We start from the raw sequence: 23660 nt of genomic DNA, 5'->3' as shown, positions 1-23660 counted from the left end.
TTTCAAAATGGCTTCATGCTTCTAAGTAAATCCAGAAGAAGTAGGATTTTAATTTACAGCATCAAAACTAATCTAGAAGTGGTAATAACTTTAAGAACGTGGAAACATATAAAAGTATCAATTATATGTATTGATGGGTTAAAAACTACAATTTATGTAGAGGTTACACTCAACTTCTTTTGGAGAATTATTTCCATTGCTTATGTTAACTGTCAAAGGGATTTAAATGTTAAGACTATGATAAATAGTGATCTGCTTAAAGGAGACCAAACTATGGAAATGGCATTTATCCTTTGTATCAGAAAATTTAATCTTTCCTTCTTTTATTTCAAAAGTTAAAGTTTTATGTATAGGAGGCAACTTCAAAATTCCTTGGGCACTGATTTCTGGATGTGTTATGTAACCAGATAAAATCTGGTACCAGTAATAAGTCAGAAATGAGTATGAAAGTAAACAGATCTGGGCTCTCAGTGATTTCTAAACTTGGAAAATTCATGCAGGTGATATTCATTGACACATACTATTTCCTACAGCTTCACATAAATCTTATAAGCACTAATACCCACATGACTACCTGCATGTTTTTCTCTCAGTAGACTCAATATTAAACTCAGACTCAGGGGGTATTCTGAAGTCTTCTATGGAGTATAAAAATAGTGATATTTTTATATATCCAAAAATATACACCACATATAATACTTGTTGCTAAGGGAAATTCAGTCATTCCACATTACTTCTGGGTGGATGTACCTAAATGTTGAAGATGAATGACAGAAGAATAGGAAAAGAGCAACAAACCTGAACATTTAAAGAAAAAAAAGGAAGAGGGAACAATGATAAATGTTTATGTCAGTATATAGTTAAAGAGACTATGGATGAAGCAGGGAGGTTAGGGAAGGCCATTAGGTGGAATCCCACCAGCCAAGCCCACACGGACCCTTGGGCCGAGCACGGGTTCTCAGAAGGGGAAGGAAGCGGTACAGTCCCATCCCCCACAGCGGACACTCCGCCGAGCCAGTCAGCGGCCACCATCCGGGAAAGCTGAAGGATACACCGCCACTCTCCTTCAGAGTGCGACATCAAAACAGGTCGGTGTCATTCAGCTCACCCCCCAGACAGCGGGAATTCGCATAAAATCTCTCCTAGGCTTGCCGGGAGAGGGAGTATCAAGCTGAGCCTCCATACAGGCTAGGGGGAAACCAGAGACACCTGACCTCCAACCCCTCCTCCCAGTAGCAGCCAAAAGGAAACCTGGCTAGCCAGCGCTGGGGGAGGGGCAAGCAGAAAAAATCAAAGTGATAGAGTGCCAGGGATCCCAGCAGCCTGCAGCAGGGCCCGGAGAGCCAGGCCAACTGATTCGCGTGGCCTGCCCTGCGGCTACAGAAGGCGTGGCGCCTCAGTGAAGCCATTAATTGGCAAGCAGGGAGGTTAGGGAAGGCCATTAGGTGGAATCCCACCAGCCAAGCCCACACGGACCCTTGGGCCGAGCACGGGTTCTCAGAAGGGGAAGGAAGCGGTACAGTCCCATCCCCCACAGCGGACACTCCGCCGAGCCAGTCAGCGGCCACCATCCGGGAAAGCTGAAGGATACACCGCCACTCTCCTTCAGAGTGCGACATCAAAACAGGTCGGTGTCATTCAGCTCACCCCCCAGTCAGCGGGAATTCGCATAAAATCTCTCCTAGGCTTGCCGGGAGAGGGAGTATCAAGCTGAGCCTCCATACAGGCTAGGGGGAAACCAGAGACACCTGACCTCCAACCCCTCCTCCCAGTAGCAGCCAAAAGGAAACCTGGCTAGCCAGCGCTGGGGGAGGGGCAAGCAGGAAAAATCAAAGTGATAGAGTGCCAGGGATCCCAGCAGCCTGCAGCAGGGCCCGGAGAGCCAGGCCAACTGATTCGCGTGGCCTGCCCTGAGGCTACAGAAGGCGTGGCGCCTCAGTGAAGCCATTAATTGGCAAGCAGGGAGGTTAGGGAAGGCCATTAGGTGGAATCCCACCAGCCAAGCCCACATGGACCCTTGGGCCGAGCACGGGTTCTCAGAAGGGGAAGGAAGCGGTACAGTCCCATCCCCCACAGCGGACACTCCGCCGAGCCAGTCAGCGGCCACCATCCGGGAAAGCTGAAGGATACACCGCCACTCTCCTTCAGAGTGCGACATCAAAACAGGTCGGTGTCATTCAGCTCACCCCCCAGACAGCGGGAATTCGCATAAAATCTCTCCTAGGCTTGCCGGGAGAGGGAGTATCAAGCTGAGCCTCCATACAGGCTAGGGGGAAACCAGAGACACCTGACCTCCAACCCCTCCTCCCAGTAGCAGCCAAAAGGAAACCTGGCTAGCCAGCGCTGGGGGAGGGGCAAGCAGAAAAAATCAAAGTGATAGAGTGCCAGGGATCCCAGCAGCCTGCAACAGGGCCCGGAGAGCCAGGCCAACTGATTCGCGTGGCCTGCCCAGCGGCTACAGAAGGCGTGGCGCCTCAGTGAAGCCATTAATTGGCAAGCAGGGAGGTTAGGGAAGGCCATTAGGTGGAATCCCACCAGCCAAGCCCACACGGACCCTTGGGCCGAGCTCGGGTTCTCAGAAGGGGAAGAAAGCGGTACAGTCCCATCCCCCACAGCGGACACTCCACCGAGGCAGTCAGCGGCCACCATCCGGGAAAGCTGAAGGATACACCGCCACTCTCCTTCAGAGTGCAACATCAAAACAGCGGACACTCCATCCAGGCAGTCAGTGGCCACCATCCGGGAAAGCTGAAGAATACACCACCACTCTCCAACAGCTTGTAACATCAAAACAGCCAGCAGCAGGACCCCGGAGATCCAGGCCAACTGATTCGCGCGGCCTGCCCCGCAGCTACAGAAGGCGTGGCGCCTCAGAGAAGCCATTAATTAGCAAGCAGGGAGGTTAGGGACTGCCATTAGGTGGAATCCCGCCAGCCAATCCCACCGCCCACGCCCGGAAGAGGCCCAGCGATCTGCCAGCATTGTAGTCACGACACCCCAATTGGAATAGGGACAGAGCAGAGCCGCCTTCCACTCCCGGAACAGGCCCAGAGAGCCGCCAGCGTGATAGACACGTCACCCCAATTGGAGTAGGGGCACAGCCGCCGCCCGCACCTGCAAGGGAGACTTTTCAAGTATACAAGAGCAACATAAATAAATAGGGGGTAAATTTCAAAACACAACAGTTGCACCAAGCAGAAAGAAACGCGGGCAGTATGAAAAGACAAGGAAAGAAAGGACCACAAGCAATGCAGGTCAACTCAACTTTAGAAGAGGTAATAGCTGCAACAGAGGGAATATCAGATAAAGAGTTCAGGATATATATGGTTCAGATGATCTGGAGTCTCAAGGAAGACATGAGACAGCAAAATCAGACAATGAAAGATCACATTGACAAACAAATCCAGGAAGTCAAAGATCAATTTCACAGGGAGATAGAGGTAATAAAAAACAAACAAATTGAAATTCTAGAAATGCAGGAAACAATAAACCAACTTAAAAACTCAATTGAGAATACTACCAGCAGAGTAGATCACCTAGAAGAGAGAACATCAGACAATGAAGACAAAGTATTTCAACTGGAAAAGAACATAGACAGCTCAGCAAGTCTGCTAAGAAACCATGAGCAGAACATCCAAGAATTATGGGACAATATCAAAAGACCAAATTTAAGAGTCATTGGGATACAGGAAGGCACAGAGCTCCATTCCAAAGGAATAAACAGTCTATTCAGTGAAATAATACGAGAAAACTTCCCAGAATTGAAGATTGAGACAGAATCCCGAATCCTAGAAGCCTACAGGACGCCGAATGTGCAAAATCATAAGAGATCCACACCTAGACACATTATAATGAAGATGTCCAACATACAGAATAAGGAGAGAATTTTAAAAGCTGCAAGAGAAAGAAAGCAGATTACATTTAGGGGTAAACCAATCAGGATAACAGCTGATCTCTCAACACAGACTCTGAAAGCTAGAAGATCCTGGAATAACATATTTCAAACACTGAAAGACAATGGGCTCCAACCAAGAATCGTGTATCCGGCGAAATTAAGCTTCAGGTTAGAAGATGAAATTAAAACCTTCCACAATAAACAAAAGTTAAAAGAATTCGCAGCTAGAAAACCATCTCTTCAAAAAATCCTTGGCAAAACATTACAGGAAGAGGAAATGGAAAACAACATTGAAAACCAACAATGGGAGGTAGGACAGTAAAGGGGGGAAAGTAGTCATAGAGGATAACAAATCAGGTTTAGTAACATCAATAAACAAATATGGATAGAAGAACAAACCATATCTCAATAATAACCCTAAATGTTAATGGCTTAAACTCACCAATTAAGAGACACAGGCTAGTAGAATGGATCAAAAAACAAGACCCAACAATATGCTGTCTACAGGAGACGCATTTGATAGGAAAAGATATACATAGACTGAAGGTGAAAGGTTGGGAAAAATCATATCACTCATATGGACCACGGAAACAAGCAGGAGTGTCCATACTCATATCTAATAAAATAGATTTCAAGCCAAAGCTAATCAAAAGGGATATAGAAGGACACTTCATACTGCTCAAGGGAACCATACACCAACAAGACATAACAATCATAAATATATATGCCCCAAATAATGGTGCAGCTGTATTCATCAAGCAAACTCTTCTCAAGTTCAAGAGTCTAATAGACCAACATACAATAATCATGGGAGACTTCAACACACCTCTCTCACCACTGGACAGATCTTCCAAACAAAAGTTAAATAAGGAAACTATAGAACTCAATAACACAATTAACAACCTAGACTTAATTGACATATATAGACTATACCACCCAACATCAAGTAGCTACACTTTTTTCTCAGCAGCACATGGAACCTTCTCAAAAATAGACCATATACTATGTCACAGGGCAACTCTTAGACAATACAAAGGGGTAGAGATAATACCATGCATCTTATCTGATCATAATGGAATGAAACTGAAAATCAATGATAAAAGAAGAAAGGAAAAAGCAAGCATCACCTGGAGAATGAACAATAGGTTGCTGAGTGATCAATGGGTTTTAGAAGACATCAAGGAGGAAATTAAAAAATTCCTAGAGTTAAATGAAAACACAGACACAACATATCGGAATCTATGGGACACATTGAAAGCAGTTCTAAGAGGAAAATTCATTGCTTGGAGTTCATTCCTCAAAAAAAGAAAAAACCAACAAATAAATGATCTCATACTTCATCTCAAAATCCTAGAAAAAGAAGAGCAAAACAACAGCAAAAGAAGTAGAAGGCAAGAAATAATTAAAATCAGAGCTGAAATTAATGAAATTGAAACAAAAGAAACAATTGAAAAAATTGACAAAACTAAAAGCTGGTTCTTTGAAAAAATAAATAAAATTGACAGACCCTTAGCCATGCTAACGAAGAGAAGAAGAGAGAGAACCCAAATTACTAGCATACGGGATGAAAAAGGCAATATCACAACAGACACTTCAGAAATACAGAAGATAATCAGAAATTACTTTGAATCCTTATACTCCAATAAAATAGAAGATAGTGAAGGCATAGATAAATTCCTTGAGTCCTATGATCTGCCCAGATTGAGCCAGGAGGATATAGACAACCTAAACAGACCAATAACAATAGAGGAAATAGAAGAAACCATCAAAAGACTACCAACTAAGAAAAGCCCAGGACCGGATGGGTATACAGCAGAGTTTTACAAAACCTTTAAAGCGGAACTAACACCAATACTTTTCAAGCTATTTCAGGAAATAGAAAAAGAGGGAGAACTTCCAAATTCATTCTACGATGCCAACATCACCCTGATTCCGAAACCAGACAAAGACACATCAAAGAAGGAAAACTACAGACCAATATCTCTAATGAACCTTGACGCAAAAATCCTCAATAAAATTCTGGCGAATCGGATTCAAATACATATCAAAAAAATTATACATCATGATCAAGTAGGATTCATCCCTGGGATGCAAGGCTGGTTTAATATACGGAAATCAATAAATGTTATTCACCACATCAATAGACTTAAAAATAAGAACCATATGATCATCTCAATAGATGCAGAAAAAGCATTCGACAAAGTACAGCATCCCTTTATGTTCAAAACGCTAGAAAAATTAGGGATAACAGGATCATACCTCAACATTGTAAAAGCAATCTATGATAAGCCACAGGCCAGCATCATTCTGAATGGAGAAAAATTGAAGGCATTCCCTCTAAGATCTGGTACAAGACAGGGATGCCCTCTCTCACCACTTCTGTTCAACATAGTCCTCGAAACACTGGCCAGAGCAATTAGACAGTCAAAAGAAATTAAAGGCATAAAAATAGGAAAAGAAGAACTTAAATTATCACTATTTGCAGATGATATGATTCTATACCTAGCAGACCCAAAAGGGTCTACAAAGAAGCTATTAGAGCTAATAAATGAATTCAGCAAAGTGGCAGGATATAAGATCAACACGCATAAATCAAAGGCGTTCCTGTATATGAGCGACAAATCCTCTGAAACGGAAATGAGGACAACTACTCCATTCACAATATCCCCCCAAAAAATAAAATACTTGGGAATCAACCTAACAAAAGAGGTGAAAGATTTATACAATGAAAATTACAGAACCCTAAAGAAAGACATAGAAGAAGACCTTAGAAGATGGAAAAACATACCCTGCTCATGGATAGGCAGAACTAACATCATCAAAATGGCGATATTACCAAAAGTTCTCTATAAGTTCAATGCAATGCCAATCAAAATCCCAACAGCATATCTTGTAGAAATAGATAAAAGAATCATGAAATTCATATGGAATAATAAAAGACCCAGAATAGCAAAAACAATACTAAGCAGGAAGTGTGAATCAGGCGGTATAGCGATACCGGACTTCAAGGTATACTACAGAGCAATAGTAACAAAAACAGCATGGTACTGGTACCAAAACAGGCGGGTGGACCAATGGTACAGAATAGAGGACACAGTAACCAATCCACAAAACTACAACTATCTTATTTTTGATAAAGGGGCTAAAAGCATGCAATGGAGGAAGGATAGCATCTTCAACAAATGGTGCTGGGAAAACTGGAAATCCATTTGCACCAAAATGAATCTGAATCCCTATCTCTCGCCGTGCACAAAAGTTAACTCAAAATGGATCAAGGAGCTTGATATTAAATCAGAGACACGGCATCTGATAGAAGAAAAAGTTGGTTATGATCTACACGCTGTGGGATCGGGCTCCAAATTCCTCAATAGGACACCCATAGCGCTAGAGTTAACAAATAGAATCAACAAATGGGACTTACTCAAACTAAAAAGTTTTTTCTCAGCAAAAGAAACAATAAGAGAGATAAATAGGGAGCCTACATCCTGGGAACAAATCTTTACTCCACACACTTCAGATAGAGCCCTAATAACCAGAATATACAAAGAACTCAAAAAATTAGACAATAAGATAACAAATAACCCAATCAATAAATGGGCCAAGGACCTGAACAGACACTTCTCAGAGGAGGACATACAATCAATCAACAAGTACATGAAAAAATGCTCACCATCGCTAGCAGTCAGAGAAATGCAAATCAAAACTACCCTAAGATACCATCTCACTCCAGTAAGACTGGCAGCCATTAGGAAGTCAAACAACAATAAGTGCTGGAGAGGATGCGGGGAAAAGGGCACTCTTGTTCATTGCTGGTGGGACTGCAAATTGGTGCAGCCAATTTGGAAAGCAGTATGGAGATTTCTCGGAAAGCTGGGAATGGAACCACCATTTGACCCAGCTATTCCCCTTCTCGATCTATTCCCTAAAGCCCTAACAAGAGCATGCTACAGGGACACTGCTACATCGATGTTCATAGCAGCTCAATTCACGATAGCAAGACTGTGGAACCAGCCTAGATGCCCTTCAATAGATGAATGGATAAAAAAAATGTGGCATTTATACACTATGGAGTATTACTCTGCATTAAAAAATGACAAAATTATAGAATTTGGAGGGAAATGGATGGCATTAGAGCAGATTATGCTAAGTGAAGCTAGTCAATCTTTAAAAAACAAATACCAAATGACTCCTTTGATATAAGGGGTATAAACAAGGACAGGGTAGGGACGAAGAGCTTGAGAAGAATATTTACAGTAAACAGGGATGAGAGGTGGGAGGGAAAGGGAGTGAGAAGGGAAATTGCATGGAAATGGAAGGCGATCCTCAGGGTTATACAAAATGTCATATAAGAGGTAAGGAGGGGTAAGTCAAGAGAATACAAATGGAAGACATGATTTACAGTAGAAGGGGTAGAGAGAGAAAAGGGGAGGGGAGGGGAGGGGAGGGGGGATAGTAGACAATAGGACAGACAGCAGAATACATCAGACACTAGAAAGGCAATATGTCAATCAATGGAAGGGTAACTGATGTGATACAGCAATTTGTATACGGGGTAAAAGCGGGAGTTCATAATCCACTTGAATCAAACCGTGTAATATGATGTATTAAGAACTATGTAATGTTATGAACGACCAATAAAAAAAAAAAAAAAAAAAAAAAAAAAAAAAAAAGAGAGACTATGGATGCTTTAACAAAATGCCATAGACTAGATGGCTTATAAACAAAAGACAATGATTTTTCTGTTTTAGGGGCTATGTAGTTTCCAAGATCAAATTGCTTGATAATTCAATGACCAGGGAGCCTGCTTCATGATTCTTAGGCCATGCCTTCTGCATGTGCCCTAGAATAGTGGAGAGAGATTGCCAGCTCTCTGGGGACTCTTTTATGAGACCACTAATTCCATTCCTGAGAGATCTACTCTCTTTACCTAATCACCTCCCGCAAACACAACCGCTTAATAGTATCATATTGGTGATTATGTTTTAGCATATGAACTTTAGGGGAATGCAAATATTTCAGATCATAGCAGCAATTATTCCTTGCATAAAAGCACCTTATTGACTTTGTCCATTTCTGTGCTGAAAATTATGAAAGAAATAATGTTGTCAATATCAATAAGCACTAACATTTATAAATGACTTGCTCTGTGCAGGAAATATTTGACATAAAGATCAAGAATCTGAAGCTTATATAAATTCAAAAAATCCATTCCTTCTGACAGCCTAAGTGATTGCTTTCCAGTGTCAGAACATTCATTTCACATTTTTTAAGCACAGGGATTGCTTAGAACCTGGTTGGTAGTCAGTAAAACTATTGATGAAGTCTACTGTTAAAACTGTACTATGTACACATATACATCTGTATACTAACATACATATTAAACATTCATTCATTTTATACTTAATATTTTTAATAATTACCTTGTTGACATTTGCAAATGTATCCATTGATAAGATCTTCACAGATTGCCTCATGTAGACATGGTAATGAAGTACATTCATTTATATTATCTTCACAAAATTGACCAGAAAATCCAGGAAGGCATCTAAGGAAGAACAGTGAAAAGAAAATATATATATATATATATACACATATATATGTCTATATATTATATGAGCAATATATCTATATGTTAGGGTCTGTAAACAAGTCAAGATGGCGCCTGGCATTTTGCCAGAGGGTGTGGTTTGTGAAGTAACGCCAGCAAATGCCAGGCGCCATCTTGACTTGTTTACAGACCCTAACATTTATACATACATATATATAGCATATGAGCTCTCTCTATATATCACACACACACACACACACACACACACACATATATATATATATATATATATATATATATTATATGAGCAATATCTCCTGCAATTCCCTCATTCAAATATGTTTTTAGAGATCCAACAAAATGTAGCTAGTGATCTGTGTCACGATAGTATGATGCATAGAATTTTGAACCCCCCAAAACAGGTCCAAGTACTATGACCCCAGTAACTCTGAACATAATGTTATTTGGAAAAAGGATTTTTGCAGAGGTAATTAAGCATCTTGAGATGAGATCATTCTGTATTAATTCAGTGGGCTTTAAATCCAATGATGAGTCCTTAGAAGAAGAGATACAGAGAAACAAAAGGGAGGAGGCCATGTGCAGATGGAGGCAGAGTAGAGGTATATAGCCCCAAGTTAAGGAACACACAGACTACTTAAGTGCTGGAAGAATTTCCTCTAGAACCTTCAGAGGAAGTATAGCCTTGCCTACACTTTGAATCTTTTTTATTTCAATTTTCACAATGGTGAGTAACCCAGTTTCATTTTTTTCTACCAAGCTTTCAGTAATATGACATTTTAATAATAATAATTCTGTTAATCAATGAATATGGGAGGTTTTTCCATCTTCCAGTATCTTCTTCATTTCTTTCTTCATTGTTCTGAATTTTTTACAATGAATGGTGGCTAAGATTCAGGTGAAGAGGAAACCTTACACATTATTGGTGGTAATATAAATTATACTATGGAAGTCAGGATGGAGGTTCCTCAAAAGACTCAAAATAGTATACCACATATGATCTACCTATATCATAACTAGTGTATATCCAAAGGAATTAAAGTTATTGTAGTATAGAGATACCTGAATACCTATGTTTATTATGACTTAATTCACAATAACCAAGTTATGGAATTAGTGTAGGTACCTATCAAGATGGATGGGTAGAAAGTGTGGTAATACATACAATGAAGTATTATTCAGTCATAAAGAAAAATAAAATCATGCCATTTGCAGGAAAATGGGTGGAAATGGATATCCATATGGATAAGCAAAGCAAAATAATCCAGACACACAGAAAGACAAATATAGCATGTTTTCCCTCATTATGCTTAAATGTCAGACCCAAAACTTTGAAAATGTAAGATGAAGAAAACACAATGAAAACAAGTCAAGACACAGGCACAGCAATACCTTCCTGAATGGGACTCCAAAAGATCAGGAAATAATAGCAAGAATCAACAAATGGGGCTGCATCAAACTGCCAAACAAAGGAACCAACCAAGTAAGTAGAAAGCCCAAAGAACAGGAAATCCTTTCCAGCTACTCTTCTGAAAGACCATTAATATCCAGAATATGTATTAAAAAAAATAAAACAACTAACAAGACAAAACTTAAACGTAAAAGAAAAAAATCAATAGGCAAAAGAATTGAGCAGACATTTTTCGAAAGAAGTACAGCCTGCCAAGGTGGTAAAGCCCTGGGATCCCAATGTCTTAGGAAGCTGAGGGAAGAGGGTGTAAGTTCAAGGTCAGCCTCAACAACTTAACAAGGTCAGCCTCAACAACTTAACAAGGTCAGCCTCAACAACTTAACAAGATCCTGTCTCCAAAGTAAAATAAAAATAAAGGGTTTGGGGTTGTGACTCAGTGATAAAGCAATTGCCTAGCATGTGTGAGGCACTGGGTTTTATTCTCAGCACCACATCTAAATATATGGCTAAAATAAAGAGATCCATCAACGTCTAAAAAAATTAAAACAATAAAAATAAAATAATAAAGTTAGGGATGCAGTTCAATGGTAGAGTAATCCTAGGTTGAATCCCCAGTACCAGAAACAAACTAATAAACAAAGTACAAATGTTCAACATCTTCATCCATCAGGAAAATGCAATTCAATATTGCATTGAGATGCTCTCTCTCTCCCCAGTCAGAATATCATTCATAGAGCATATATGTTTCTACTGCTTTAAGGTATCAAGTTTATGGTAATTACCTATGTCATCCCTAGGAAATCAATATATGAAATGACATTAATGCTATCATATTGTTATCTTTAAAGAATAATTTTATATAAATCACAAAAATGCCAGTTGTCAAATCACAGTCCTAGACCTGATAGAGGATCCACAAACACTGACTAAAATACAGTGTTCATAAGCAATATTCACACATTTACATAGTACCTATGCCATGACAGATCTGTTATGAATGCTTGAGATACACAGAAAAGTAAAGCTGAGTGTCTGTTTTAAAGAAACACACCCAGCCTAGTTAGAAAAATGGACAAATAGCAAATGCAGTGATATGATATATACTACAATCTGAATTTAGAGAGATGCATTCCAGCATGGCTAAGAGAATATGAAAAAGTGAGATTAAGAATAGTGTGAATCAACCCAGAAACTGCAAATAGAACTGAATAAATGAAATATAGTGCAAGACCGGTCTTAATGGTGCTTGTGGTGCTTATTATATAAATTAATAAATAGGGGTTTGATTATTATATATTATTCGATCATAGTTTTTAGTATAGATAATGTTTACTGAAAATTTATTTACAATAAATAACTTTACAAAGGTTACAAGAACTACCAAATTACAAATGCAAACTTTAAAACCAGGAAGTATAAGTTTTTTCCACATACTGTAGTCATCATGTGTGAAATCAAGCAATTCTTTGATTTTGATAGATACTCACAGAATACTTGCTTGGGTGATGTAACAATGCAGTACTATGTTCCAATGCAACTGGTCCTACCTCATTAAATCTAGGTAATTATTAAAGAATCAATTAGTGACCCTACTCTCCTAGATTCATTCTGAATGTGACTCTTTCCTGAGAATAAATCATAAGACTAATTTTAACTCTGTATGAATTTATGAGCTTATTGTGCAAAAAAGAGATGAAATCTTAAATATTGAATTGCCACTGTAATGGTGAACCTCCTTCACTTTATAGTAAAATTGAATTCATGAGATTTGCCTTTTTGAGGCAAATTCATGACTCTTTTTTTAATAATTTGTGTGTGTGTGTGTGTGTGTGTTTGTGTTTGTGCTGTACCTTTAATATCATAAAGTGTTTTAAATACATTTTCAATTTAGATACTTGCCAGCATTATATTAAATACCCATTGGTTCACATTCTTAATCTATCATCAATGTTATTATCGCTTTTAATTTCCACTGCTAAGGGAAAGACTACATACTTTATAGTGATTTTTAAGGAAGTCGTGTTAAAAATTGTTGAATACACTTTTTTATTTTGGAATAATTCCAGATTTACAGAAAATTTTCAATGGAAATATGAAAGTCCCATGTATTGCACACTCAATTTCTCTTATCACTATCATCTTACATTAATATTGTATACTTGCCACAAATAATTAAATGGTATTTGTTACATGTGATATAATAAAATATTAATATTATATAATAATCTAATAATGTTGCTATGTTATTATTAACTAAGTTCAATATATGTGATTTTGCTTAGTTTTTTTTATCTAATATCCTTTTTCTTTTGTACTGAGGATTGAACCCAGGGGTGCTTAAACATTGAGTTCCATCACTGTATCCCCAGCTTTTTTTTTTTTTTTTTGAGGACAGAATTCTAAGTTTCTGAAGCTTACCTCCAACTTGAGGTCCTGCTGCCACAGCAACCCAAATGGTTGGGATTATAGTCATATATCATCATAACTGGTTCTAATGATTTTTTGTTTAGTTTTTCCATTCCAGTATCCTATTAGAATACAGTGCAATCCGTTGCCATGTCTCCTTTGACTTCTCTAAACTCTAAGCTTCTCATAATTCCTTGACTTTCACTCCTCTATACTGCTCTACATTTTAGGCTTATTTGATATTCTCATGGTTATAGTGGTGTTATGTGTTTGCTATACATTTTTAGAATGTAAAGTAAATAATTTTAATGTGTGTGTAGTGAATATTTATGGAATTTTGAGTGGGATTGCATTGAACCTATAAATCAAGTTGGGAAGAAATGACATCTTAACATTACTGAGTCTTCCATGTCATAAACAAGGAATATGTCACTACTGACTAAGAACTTAGATTTTTCTCATCAGTATTTTGTAATTTTCCAAAAGCAGTTATTATACAAATTTTATAATATGTACATCTAAGTGTTTAAATTTTGGAAGACTGCTATTTTAAATGGAATTTTTTCTTTGCTTTTTTCATGTCAGTATTCCAATGTTCTTTGTTGGAAAGCTATTCACTTATATATTGATTTCATATCCTGAAAGCTTGCTATACAAGCTTTGCAGTTTGTTAAACCAAATAGTAGATTTAACAAATAATAGATTTTCTGAGGTATTCTACCAAGACAATTATTACATGTGTGAATAAAGATAACTCAATCTCTGTACCTTTTATTTCTTTTTCTTGTCTTATTGAGTGGGGCTTCTAGTAACATGTTTAATAGCATTAGGGAAATGCTTGTTCCTAATTTTATGGATAAAGAGTTTAGTTTTTAATAATTAAGCATTATCAGTTGTATTTTTATATGTAGCTTTAATGCATTATGGTGGCTCCTTTTTTTCGAGGTTTTTTTTTTTGACAGTTTTTATCATGAGTGGGCATTGAATTTATCAAATGATTTTTTTTGCATCAATTAATATAATCATATGATTTTTTTATTCATCTGTTGATCTGATGATATAGTCATATTGACCAAATAATATATGGTATGCTAATGATTGATTTAATCATATTTTTATCTCAACCAACAGCTAGTCTAATGTATTGCACTGAATACTTTATGAGTATTAGATCAATCCTGATTTCCTGGCCTGGACTCCCCTTACTCAATCTAGGCATAAACACAGTCAATCTTATTATTTGCAAAGATCTTAAGATTTCCTTTTTAATATTTTAATGTTAAATTTTACTTTGTCATGTAAGTTGATATGATGTTTACATTCTTAGCTTGAATGGAGAAAACATTTTGAAAATCCTTATACAAACAGAATTGCATATAAGTTTATAATCTTACATTCCACAAAAAATATTTATAGCATGACATAACATATGGAAAAAATTAGCTATATATATTAATATCATATGCAGTTTAGTCCCATGCATATTTGTTAACTTTTAATAGAACATTTGACAGATAAAAATAATATCCCCAGTCTGAACACTATTCTACTTTCACCTTTTGTGGGATCAATGTTTTTAGATTCCATATATGAGTGAGGTCATTGCTCCTTTATTTCCTTTAGACTCATTCATGTTGCCATGGATGAGTCCAAAGGAAATAGTATGTGTATTTCATTGTGTATGTACGCATGTATTTATTTTCTTTATTCATTCATCTGTCAGTTGACACTTAATTTGACTATATAACTTGGCTCTTATACATAGTGCTGAAAGAAATGTGGGAGGACAGATATATCCTTGACATACCAATTTCATTAACTTTTAAAATATACCCAGTAGCTGGATTACTGGATTATATGGTAGCTTTATGTTTAGTTTTCTAGGAAAACTCTGTATTGTTCACACTGGATTTTTAATACAAGACTCGCTCTGCAATACTGGAAAAAAGGACATAAAACTCCAATTTATTTTGAAGCATTGCAATTTAAACAACGAAACATTGAAAACTTACCTTATAAAAACTATTTAATAAGTTTCTGAGAGACCCAATATCACACTTGCATTGGGTTATTGATACCAATAAATTAGTTTAAAGTGTTATTATAAGAGGCAGCACCCACTGTAGAATGATTCTTCAAATGAGAAAATACTACTTTGCCACCTGTTCTGAATACTTGCAAAAATAATCATTTAGTAGGTTATGTAGTTATTTTCATGACCCACTGTCTTGGATTCTTTCTTATAAGACTCTGTCAGTCACCACCTCTTCCCTGTATTCTTCCTGTATATTCAATATTATTGTTATTTACACTGTTGCTTTGGTATTCTCTTTAATTTCACATTTATTTAAACCAACATTGTGGTATTTCTTTTCCTTTACCTTCTTAATGTGTCCCTCTTTCTTAAAGGTAAATCACAATTCATAAGTCCTACTCATCTTGCTCTCCATGGACAGCTCCGTGGATTCCACCACACCAAAACTCCCACTTGGCTCATTTATCAAGTTAAATTATGAGACTTATAATGAAGAAATTTTTCAGACAATATGCTAAATGAAAAATAGTGTCTGGCATTATATGATTGGATGAGAAAGAATAATAAGACTTTGGAAATTGAAATTCTCTTCTACATAAGCAATTCTATTCAGAATTTTTTTTTTACTTTTGTTGAGTAACATCTTAACTTAAATGGTACTTAACTCAACTTCCATACAATCACTAATTCTTCTTTGCCTTTGAAATATTTACCTTAGATTAACGTGTACAGTTGCAATATCTAATGTCATTTATTTGGCTTTGGTAATATAATTGAATAGGATACAGTTAAATATTTTCAAGGACGAAACCTCATGACAAGCTTCAACTTTAAAAACATGAACTCTAAATTCTCAGAAGCTAAGTGTTTGTTCATTATTAGGAATTTTGCTGCAGCCAATAATTCTCAAATTAGAATGATTAACAAGTGTTACACCCATATACACACACACAAAACACCTCACTTCATACAGTATTTAAATACTTAGAGATATTCTGTGCAACTTCTCTTCCAGATAATTAGTTAATGTCTATAATGTGCATTTTATTAGAATATAATTAAATATGAAACATACCTGTCTGAATATTAGATGGTTACTTTATAGGTAACTAAGAATAATTAATCTTTAATGAGGAGCTTCCTATTATGAATCCACATACCTTAGATATAACTTGTGTTTAAGTTTATTTATCTGTGTTTGAGAAAAAAAAATGTGCATTTTTTTGAATTTTTGTTTTGTTTTCATGTAAATAGCTACAATTCCAGGGAATATCCACAGGCAAAACAAAACAATATGCAACCATTTTGCAGGCCTCTTATCACCATTCCCTGATCTCTTCTTGGTGATAGATGATACACTGCAGAATCAAACTGAAACTAAAATGATGAATTTATTGAGGTCAAGGTATTCCATAGGTTTTTACTTATATTTATCCTTCATGTTACCTGTCATGGATTTATTACATTCACTTTAAATTTTTCTTATTGTTTCTATAAATATTTCAATATTATAAACTTCCAGATCTCTGGAGAAAACAACACACAAACACCAGGTTGATAAGTTACAGACACAACAGCAAATACTCAGTCATTGACCTGACTAGGATGCCTTGGTTGTTGTTCAATATAGTGCTAAACAACAATCAAGGTAATTATTATTCCTCTCAATATTTTATGCACTATTCACTAGAGCTTATTATAGCCTCCAAATTTTAATAAACATAGATATTTTGAAAGCATTTGATTGATTTGTTGCAGAAATTATGATAGAATGGAATCCAAATATTACAGTCTTTTCAAATGTATAATTTAATTTTTATAGCCTACAATAAATTTCATACAGTGTAATTAAAATTGATATGTAAAACAGGTACTTTTATCAGTATTTCCTCAATTATATTTCTTAAAGACTATTATTTCTAATTTAACATTTTAACTTTAATCCTGAATAATTCTACTGTCATTATTATTAATCATGCATTCAGATTAGGAGAAGAATATTCTTATAAGGCAATTATTATAATATAAATCTAAGTTTCTTAAGACTACAAATCAGAGTATTGTTTAATACACTGTTTTAACACCTGTTAAACTATATATGAACAAATAAAATAATTTAGATAAAAAAGGAATGACATCGTGACTTTCTCAGTGGCTCCAAATGAATGACACTTAAAATTCTTATTATATATGCTGTTTCATACTAGTTTCCAAAAAAAAAAAAATGTTGCTTTAACTTTTGATCCTGAAACAATTTAAATTTTACAGTGGTATATTGTTTTGGTTTGGAATGTTCCCTATGCAGAAACTGAGACAGAGACTTCATGCAGTTTTTTTAAAATTTAATTTTAGGTTTTAATTTTTTTTAGGAGGTAATCCAAATAAGTAGAAGTGAAGGAGTAGAAAGAATGAAATAGAAAAGAATTGAAAATGAATTAAGTGTGCATTATTTATCAGTGTGCCACTGTGGGAATTAGGGTTCAGGACAACTGTGTAATTTTTGCATCTATTGTATTTTTTAAAAATGTGAAGACTACTTACTGTGTCATTTAGGGTAGGATTCACTTGGGCTTTTTGTTGTTGTTGTTGTTCTTTTTTTAGGTACCAGGCACTTAACCACTGAACTACATACATCCCCATCCTTTTCTTTTTTAAAATTCTTTAGGGCCTTGCTAAGTTGCTAAGGATGGCTTTGAAATTTTGTTCCTCTTGCCTCAGCCTCCTAAGCTTCTGGGATTCCAGGCATGCACCACTGCACTGATCTTGGTGACTCATTTCTAATAAATGATATGAGGGACATCAGGCTTCCTCTTTCTTTCTTTGATCTCTTAGGCAAGTTCACTGACATGTTAGGAAGACACTCAAGTAATATCACGGGAAGACCCTTCTGAAAAAGAATCACAACCTCTGGTTAAAAGCCACATGAGCTAGCTATGAAAAGGATCTTTCAGGCCCTTTACAAGGCTCCATATGACTGTCACTCAATTGGCATCCTAATTGCAACCTCATAAAAAGTCTGGAGCTGGAACCAGCCAGAAAAGCCATTTTTAAATTCCTGACCCACAGAAACAGTAAGAATAAATGCTTCTTGTATTAAGCCACTGAATTTGAGGGGATTATTTATTACTATCAGTAGATAATTTATGCAAATTGAGGGCCTATGGAAGACCTGTGGAGAACTCTTGTTCCCTATTATTTAAGAGGTGCCCCCAGGCCATTAACATACCCAGATTCTGGGTAAGTCTGTAAGGGGCTATTCTGTGAGTGTACCTTGAAAAACTCCTTAGTTTCCAAGAAGCTCTGAGACATGAAAATAGAGGCTGCTGAGGTAGGGCAGTGTTGGTATGTTTGAGAGCTGTATAACAGCTGAGATGGGAAGAAACACATCAGAAGTGTCTGTTCCCCAGGCCACATATGGAGCCCCACTGTGCTTTGTGTGTTGACTAACATCTGAAAAAATTGAGGGACGGAATTTAATGCAAACTATATTAAGTTCTTTTTTAGAGGGATTTATTTTTCTAAATTCCACTTTTAAGACTAAAACATTTGATATATAAGAAAATTAACTGCTATTCTAGGGGTTATTTTTGCGAGATCAGATACCAATACTCAGGACCAAACTGGACAATGAAATTTATCTCAATATATTATAACTTGTGTTACATTTTGTATTATCACTCTTTTGTCATCACAAGTAAAAAAATTTCAATTACTAAGAAAGTGTACAAATTTACATTATATTACTCTATTCTAGTCAGCACACAAATATTGTGAAGTTAATGGTAGTTCAATTTTTCTAGCTATGCACTATGTACTCTTCAGGGTAATTTATACAGTTTTGAAAACCATCAAAATACAATGCAAGATCAATAACATTCTAGTTATCTGGTAATTGGAGCTTTTTATCTGATCTGAGTCTAAATTAAAAAAAAATTTATGGTAGGCACAATTTTACAAAATTTTGTTGAAAACAATGGTACTCCTCATGGAAAGAGCCAGTTCAAATCCTTACCTTCTATATCTTTGATATAGAAGATGTTTCTGATGAAAGCTTTTAAGAGTTTTGTTTATTTACAATGTCCACATTTTCTAGGCCTTGAATTGTAGAAGATAACCACCAAGGAGTTATTCGCATTTTTTATATATATCAAAGAACACATAAAGAAACTTATTGAGATTTTCAACAGTTCTACTATCAGACAAGAACTAAATTGAACCAAAAATATTTTTAAGAAGCATATGTCATCTTGTTATTATAATCACCTACAGTATCTTTTGCTAATCCTTTCATTCATTTTATGACAATCTGAAAAACAGAAATGAACCATGAGTATTCTAATCCATTTTATGAGCACTTAAAAGCATCTTTTATTTTACTCTTACCTTTATTTCCTCTTAATTTACATTGCGTTTTTCTGTCAGTTAGGACTTATTCCCAGTTCCTCAACAGGTATGTAGTATTTGATTACAAGTCATATTTACATTGAGATTAATATTAAAAGCAATAATTTTTAATTTTTGCACAATAATAACAGCAGGATTTTAAAAATTACCATGAAATAGTGGTTAGTTAGGGGAATAAAGATCTCTCATACATAATAATATAATAGGTATTTTGAAAATTATTACACTTCTTTATTTTCTATTTTTAGATATATAGAACTCTGTATCATTACATTGAATTTTTATTTCATCTTATTAGAAAATGTAGCAGAGAAATAAGATGCATATTTCTAGGTACTTCTTTATAATTACTATTTTTTGGAGTTTAGTTTTAAGCTAAATTTCAAATGGTATATACATATTTAATATCTAACTCATCATATATATGTATATATTAGTTCAACATAGAATAAAATAAATCAGAAATTCTTTTAGTTTTTATTAAACAAACATGCCTCTAATATACCCAACATGGTGAGGAACACTCCAATATAAAAGAAGTCTGACTTCTATAATTCTTCATGAAAGAATGGAAGTGACTGAAAGAACTGACTGGCTCCTCATATCTTAATCAGTTCATAATTAATGAATTAGATCATAAAGTGGACTCAAAGATATCCCTTTGGCATTATTTATATACTGATGATTTGGATCTCTCAAAAGATTATCCATAGCTTCAATTATAGTATTCAAATACTGATTTACTACTCTGATAGCCACTTTTTCTTACAAAACTGAATATTTCCTGATTATAATTTTTCTTATCAAATATATTTGTTATTAGGAGATAATTTGCAAAGGAAAAACCATTCAAGCTCCAATTATAAATGCTGATTCATATAGTAGAGTCATATATAACTTATAGAGGTTACTGAGAAATAGGCCATGAACTCTGTAATTATAGCTATGCAATAACTATGCAATAAAATATTTTCTTTTTTTACTGAATAACTTCTAATAGAATCCATGCAATATTGCAAAACATAAGTGATTAGGAATATATCTGCTTACATATTAAAATAATTTTAGGAGAAATTTCCTATAAAATACTTAGTTTTATCTACTCAATTTTAATTATTTGATTTCAGGTTTCTAAGAATATGATTTTGGAGGAGTACCTTCAGTATTGAATTCATAAACATCTACAAAACATTTAAGAATAGGGACAGTTGAATCTAGATGAAAGAATTTGTGTTTGACATATATAGAGAAAATAAGAGATAGTTCCTGCCATGTGTGGGGTGGTCACTTTATACTAAGCATCTCATGTACACACTGATTGATTGCTCAAGCTCACTGCTTAGTGTGGGGCCTGAGCTCTGGCCAGAACTAGCAAAGACATACTGTAACAAATTAGCGGTCGCTGGGCCTTGGCAAGAGGGTGGACCACATAAGAGTAAAAATGTGAAGCAGGCTGAGGAGGGCCAAGAGGGGCATGGGATATGCTGGTTAGAGTCCATGCAAGGGCAGGTATCCTGAGAGGCCAGTATTACAGTCCTCAAGGTAGTGATGTGTTGAGTGCCATCTGGGAAGCTGAATTGGGGTGGAAGTGATACCACAGAGGGATAGAATCCCCTTCCTTTGGGTTCCCTAAAAGAACACACCCCACAGGCAGGAAGAAATATGCAGGGAAAACTGAAGTGTGATTTTTAGCAGAAACAAGTAAAAGTCAGGCACATCTCTCTTCATCATGGAATCATGGAGGTCAAGATGGCCTCTGAGAGCAACTGGGCCCTGCGAAACCTGGTGGTCCAGATTGTCTTAAGATGAAAGGCCACAGCCCACACCAAATAGTCTGGAATTTCAGAATACATTGGTTACTCAAAAGGCACACTAATGGTTCCATATATACTGATCTCCCAGGGATCCAAGAACTGAAAATAAATTCCAACTACTCCAGACAAGCTATCAAGCTTAGACAAATCTGCTCATTTAAATACAGAAATTTCAAATGTGTAAAAGTGCATTCTGAAAAAAAGTACTTAATATTTAATTTTTGTAATGATTCATTGAAGTTACACATATTTACAAGACACCTTGTGCTATTTCAATTCACGTATACATTGTGTAGTGTTTGAATTATGGTAAATATATCTCCTCAAACACCAATAATTCCTTTGTGGTTAAAATATCTAAAAACATTTCTGCTTTTTTTTTTTGAGTTGTACAGTACATTATCATTTCCTATAGTCACTCTGTTTTGCAAGGAACACCAGAACTTATTTCTTCTACATATTTTTAAAATAGTCCCATTGATCAACCTATCACTAGATCCATCTTTCTCCAGCTCTCTCAGCCTCTGGTAACTACTACTCTACTCTCTACTTCTAGGAGATGAACTTTTTAGATTCTGTATGTGAATGAAATCACATGGTAGTGCTCTTTCTGTGCCTGGCTTATTTTGTATAAGAAAATTGTTATTCCAGAGGAAATGAAATCAGTATGTCAAAGAGACTTCTGAAATCCCATGTTTATTGAAGCACTATTCACAATAGCCTGAAATTTGAAATAACCAAAGTGTGTATCAATGATGAATGGATAAAGAAAGTACGGTACATATACACAATGATTACCACTTAACCATAAGAAGCGTAGGATTCTGTCAATTGAAAAAAACAAGAATGGCACTGCAGGCATTATGCTGCTTAATATTTTAAATATCAATCCTTTAATTTCTGAAACAACAGTGTTAAACATACACAAAATGTTTTGGACTTTGTGTATACTCACTTGGAAAACTCACAGGTCTTTCTGAGCCAAGAACAGGAAATAAACATTAATTTAGAGATTTTGGTGCTTCTTATAATAGTGTTTCATTATAGAGAACTATATGTGACTCCACTGAAAAAGCTGTGACTATTATCTCTAAATATCATCTCTAAAATAGTGAGAATATAATCTGTGCTTAAAACTTAACACAAATCAGTAAATTAAGCATTTACTAAAATCAATCAATGAAAAATGTCACCTTTATAATTATTAAGATATATAAAATACCATGCACCTGGACACACACTTATATACACACACACATAGCAGCATAACAGCTCTTACTTGGCTCAGGTATGTTCTCTCCAATTTTCATGTTCTTTTAATTTTTAACATTTGCCTATATTCATTCTTTGGAAGACTGTAGAAAGAACAGATCATCTAGCTTGTTTTGGAGTGTGTTGTTTTAAAACTGTTGTTACTCCAGGTCAAAGAATCCTTCTTGACACCATCTATCACATTTAATAATGGAAGGTTTAAAACCACAGTCTAAAATAATAAAATGCTCTGCATTTCAAGGAATGATTCTTGAGCATAATTCAAAGGGTATGAGTAACCTGGTGCAGGGTTTCCTAGTTTGCTACAAAATGCTTTCATGATGTCATATTATCATCATTTTCAAGCCACTTATTCTGTCTTTAATAACATATTGCTTTTTTTAAGAGAGAGAGAGAGAATTTTTTAATATTTATTTTTCAGTTTTCGGTGGACACAACATCTCTATTTTATTTTTATGTGGTGCTGAGGATCAAACCCAGCGCCCCGCGCATGCCAGGCGAGTGCCTTACCGCTTGAGCCACATCCATAGCCCCAATAATGTCTTATTTTTCTTGGTTGTTTCAGTCATTACTTTTTTGTTCTCTTCTTTTCCTTTCAAACAGTTTTCTAGTGCTACCCACAATGAAGAGCCACAGACTGGTTGTTTTCTCAAAATTCAAGAAGATGGATATCCAAGGTAAAGGCATTTGCAGGTTAGTTTATCTAAGGCCAGTCTTCTTGGCTTGCAGCCGGCCACCTTCTCCCTGTGTTTTCATGTGCTATTCCCTCTGTGTGTGTCTATCCTAACATTATCTTTATATAAGGATGAATATTATATAAATTGCACCCCCTGCCAGCCTCATTTTACCTTTATTAT

General features: G+C 35.9%; 1 protein-coding gene across 1 annotated transcript in view; it reads right to left on the bottom strand.

Annotated features, from left to right (window-relative positions):
* Eys (EGF-like photoreceptor maintenance factor) overlaps positions 1-23660 on the bottom strand; it is a 1574159-nt gene that overhangs the window by 817697 nt on the left and 732802 nt on the right. Inside the window, 1 exon segment of the mRNA XM_077801488.1 lies at positions 9316-9440. Coding sequence (XP_077657614.1) covers positions 9316-9440 — 125 coding nt within the window.

The sequence above is a fragment of the Urocitellus parryii genome, chromosome 8 (assembly GCF_045843805.1).
Source record: "Urocitellus parryii isolate mUroPar1 chromosome 8, mUroPar1.hap1, whole genome shotgun sequence".
Classification (NCBI taxonomy): Eukaryota; Metazoa; Chordata; class Mammalia; order Rodentia; family Sciuridae; genus Urocitellus; species Urocitellus parryii.
Note: the sequence above shows the minus strand (reverse complement) of the source record. Positions and strands in the feature narration are given on the sequence as shown.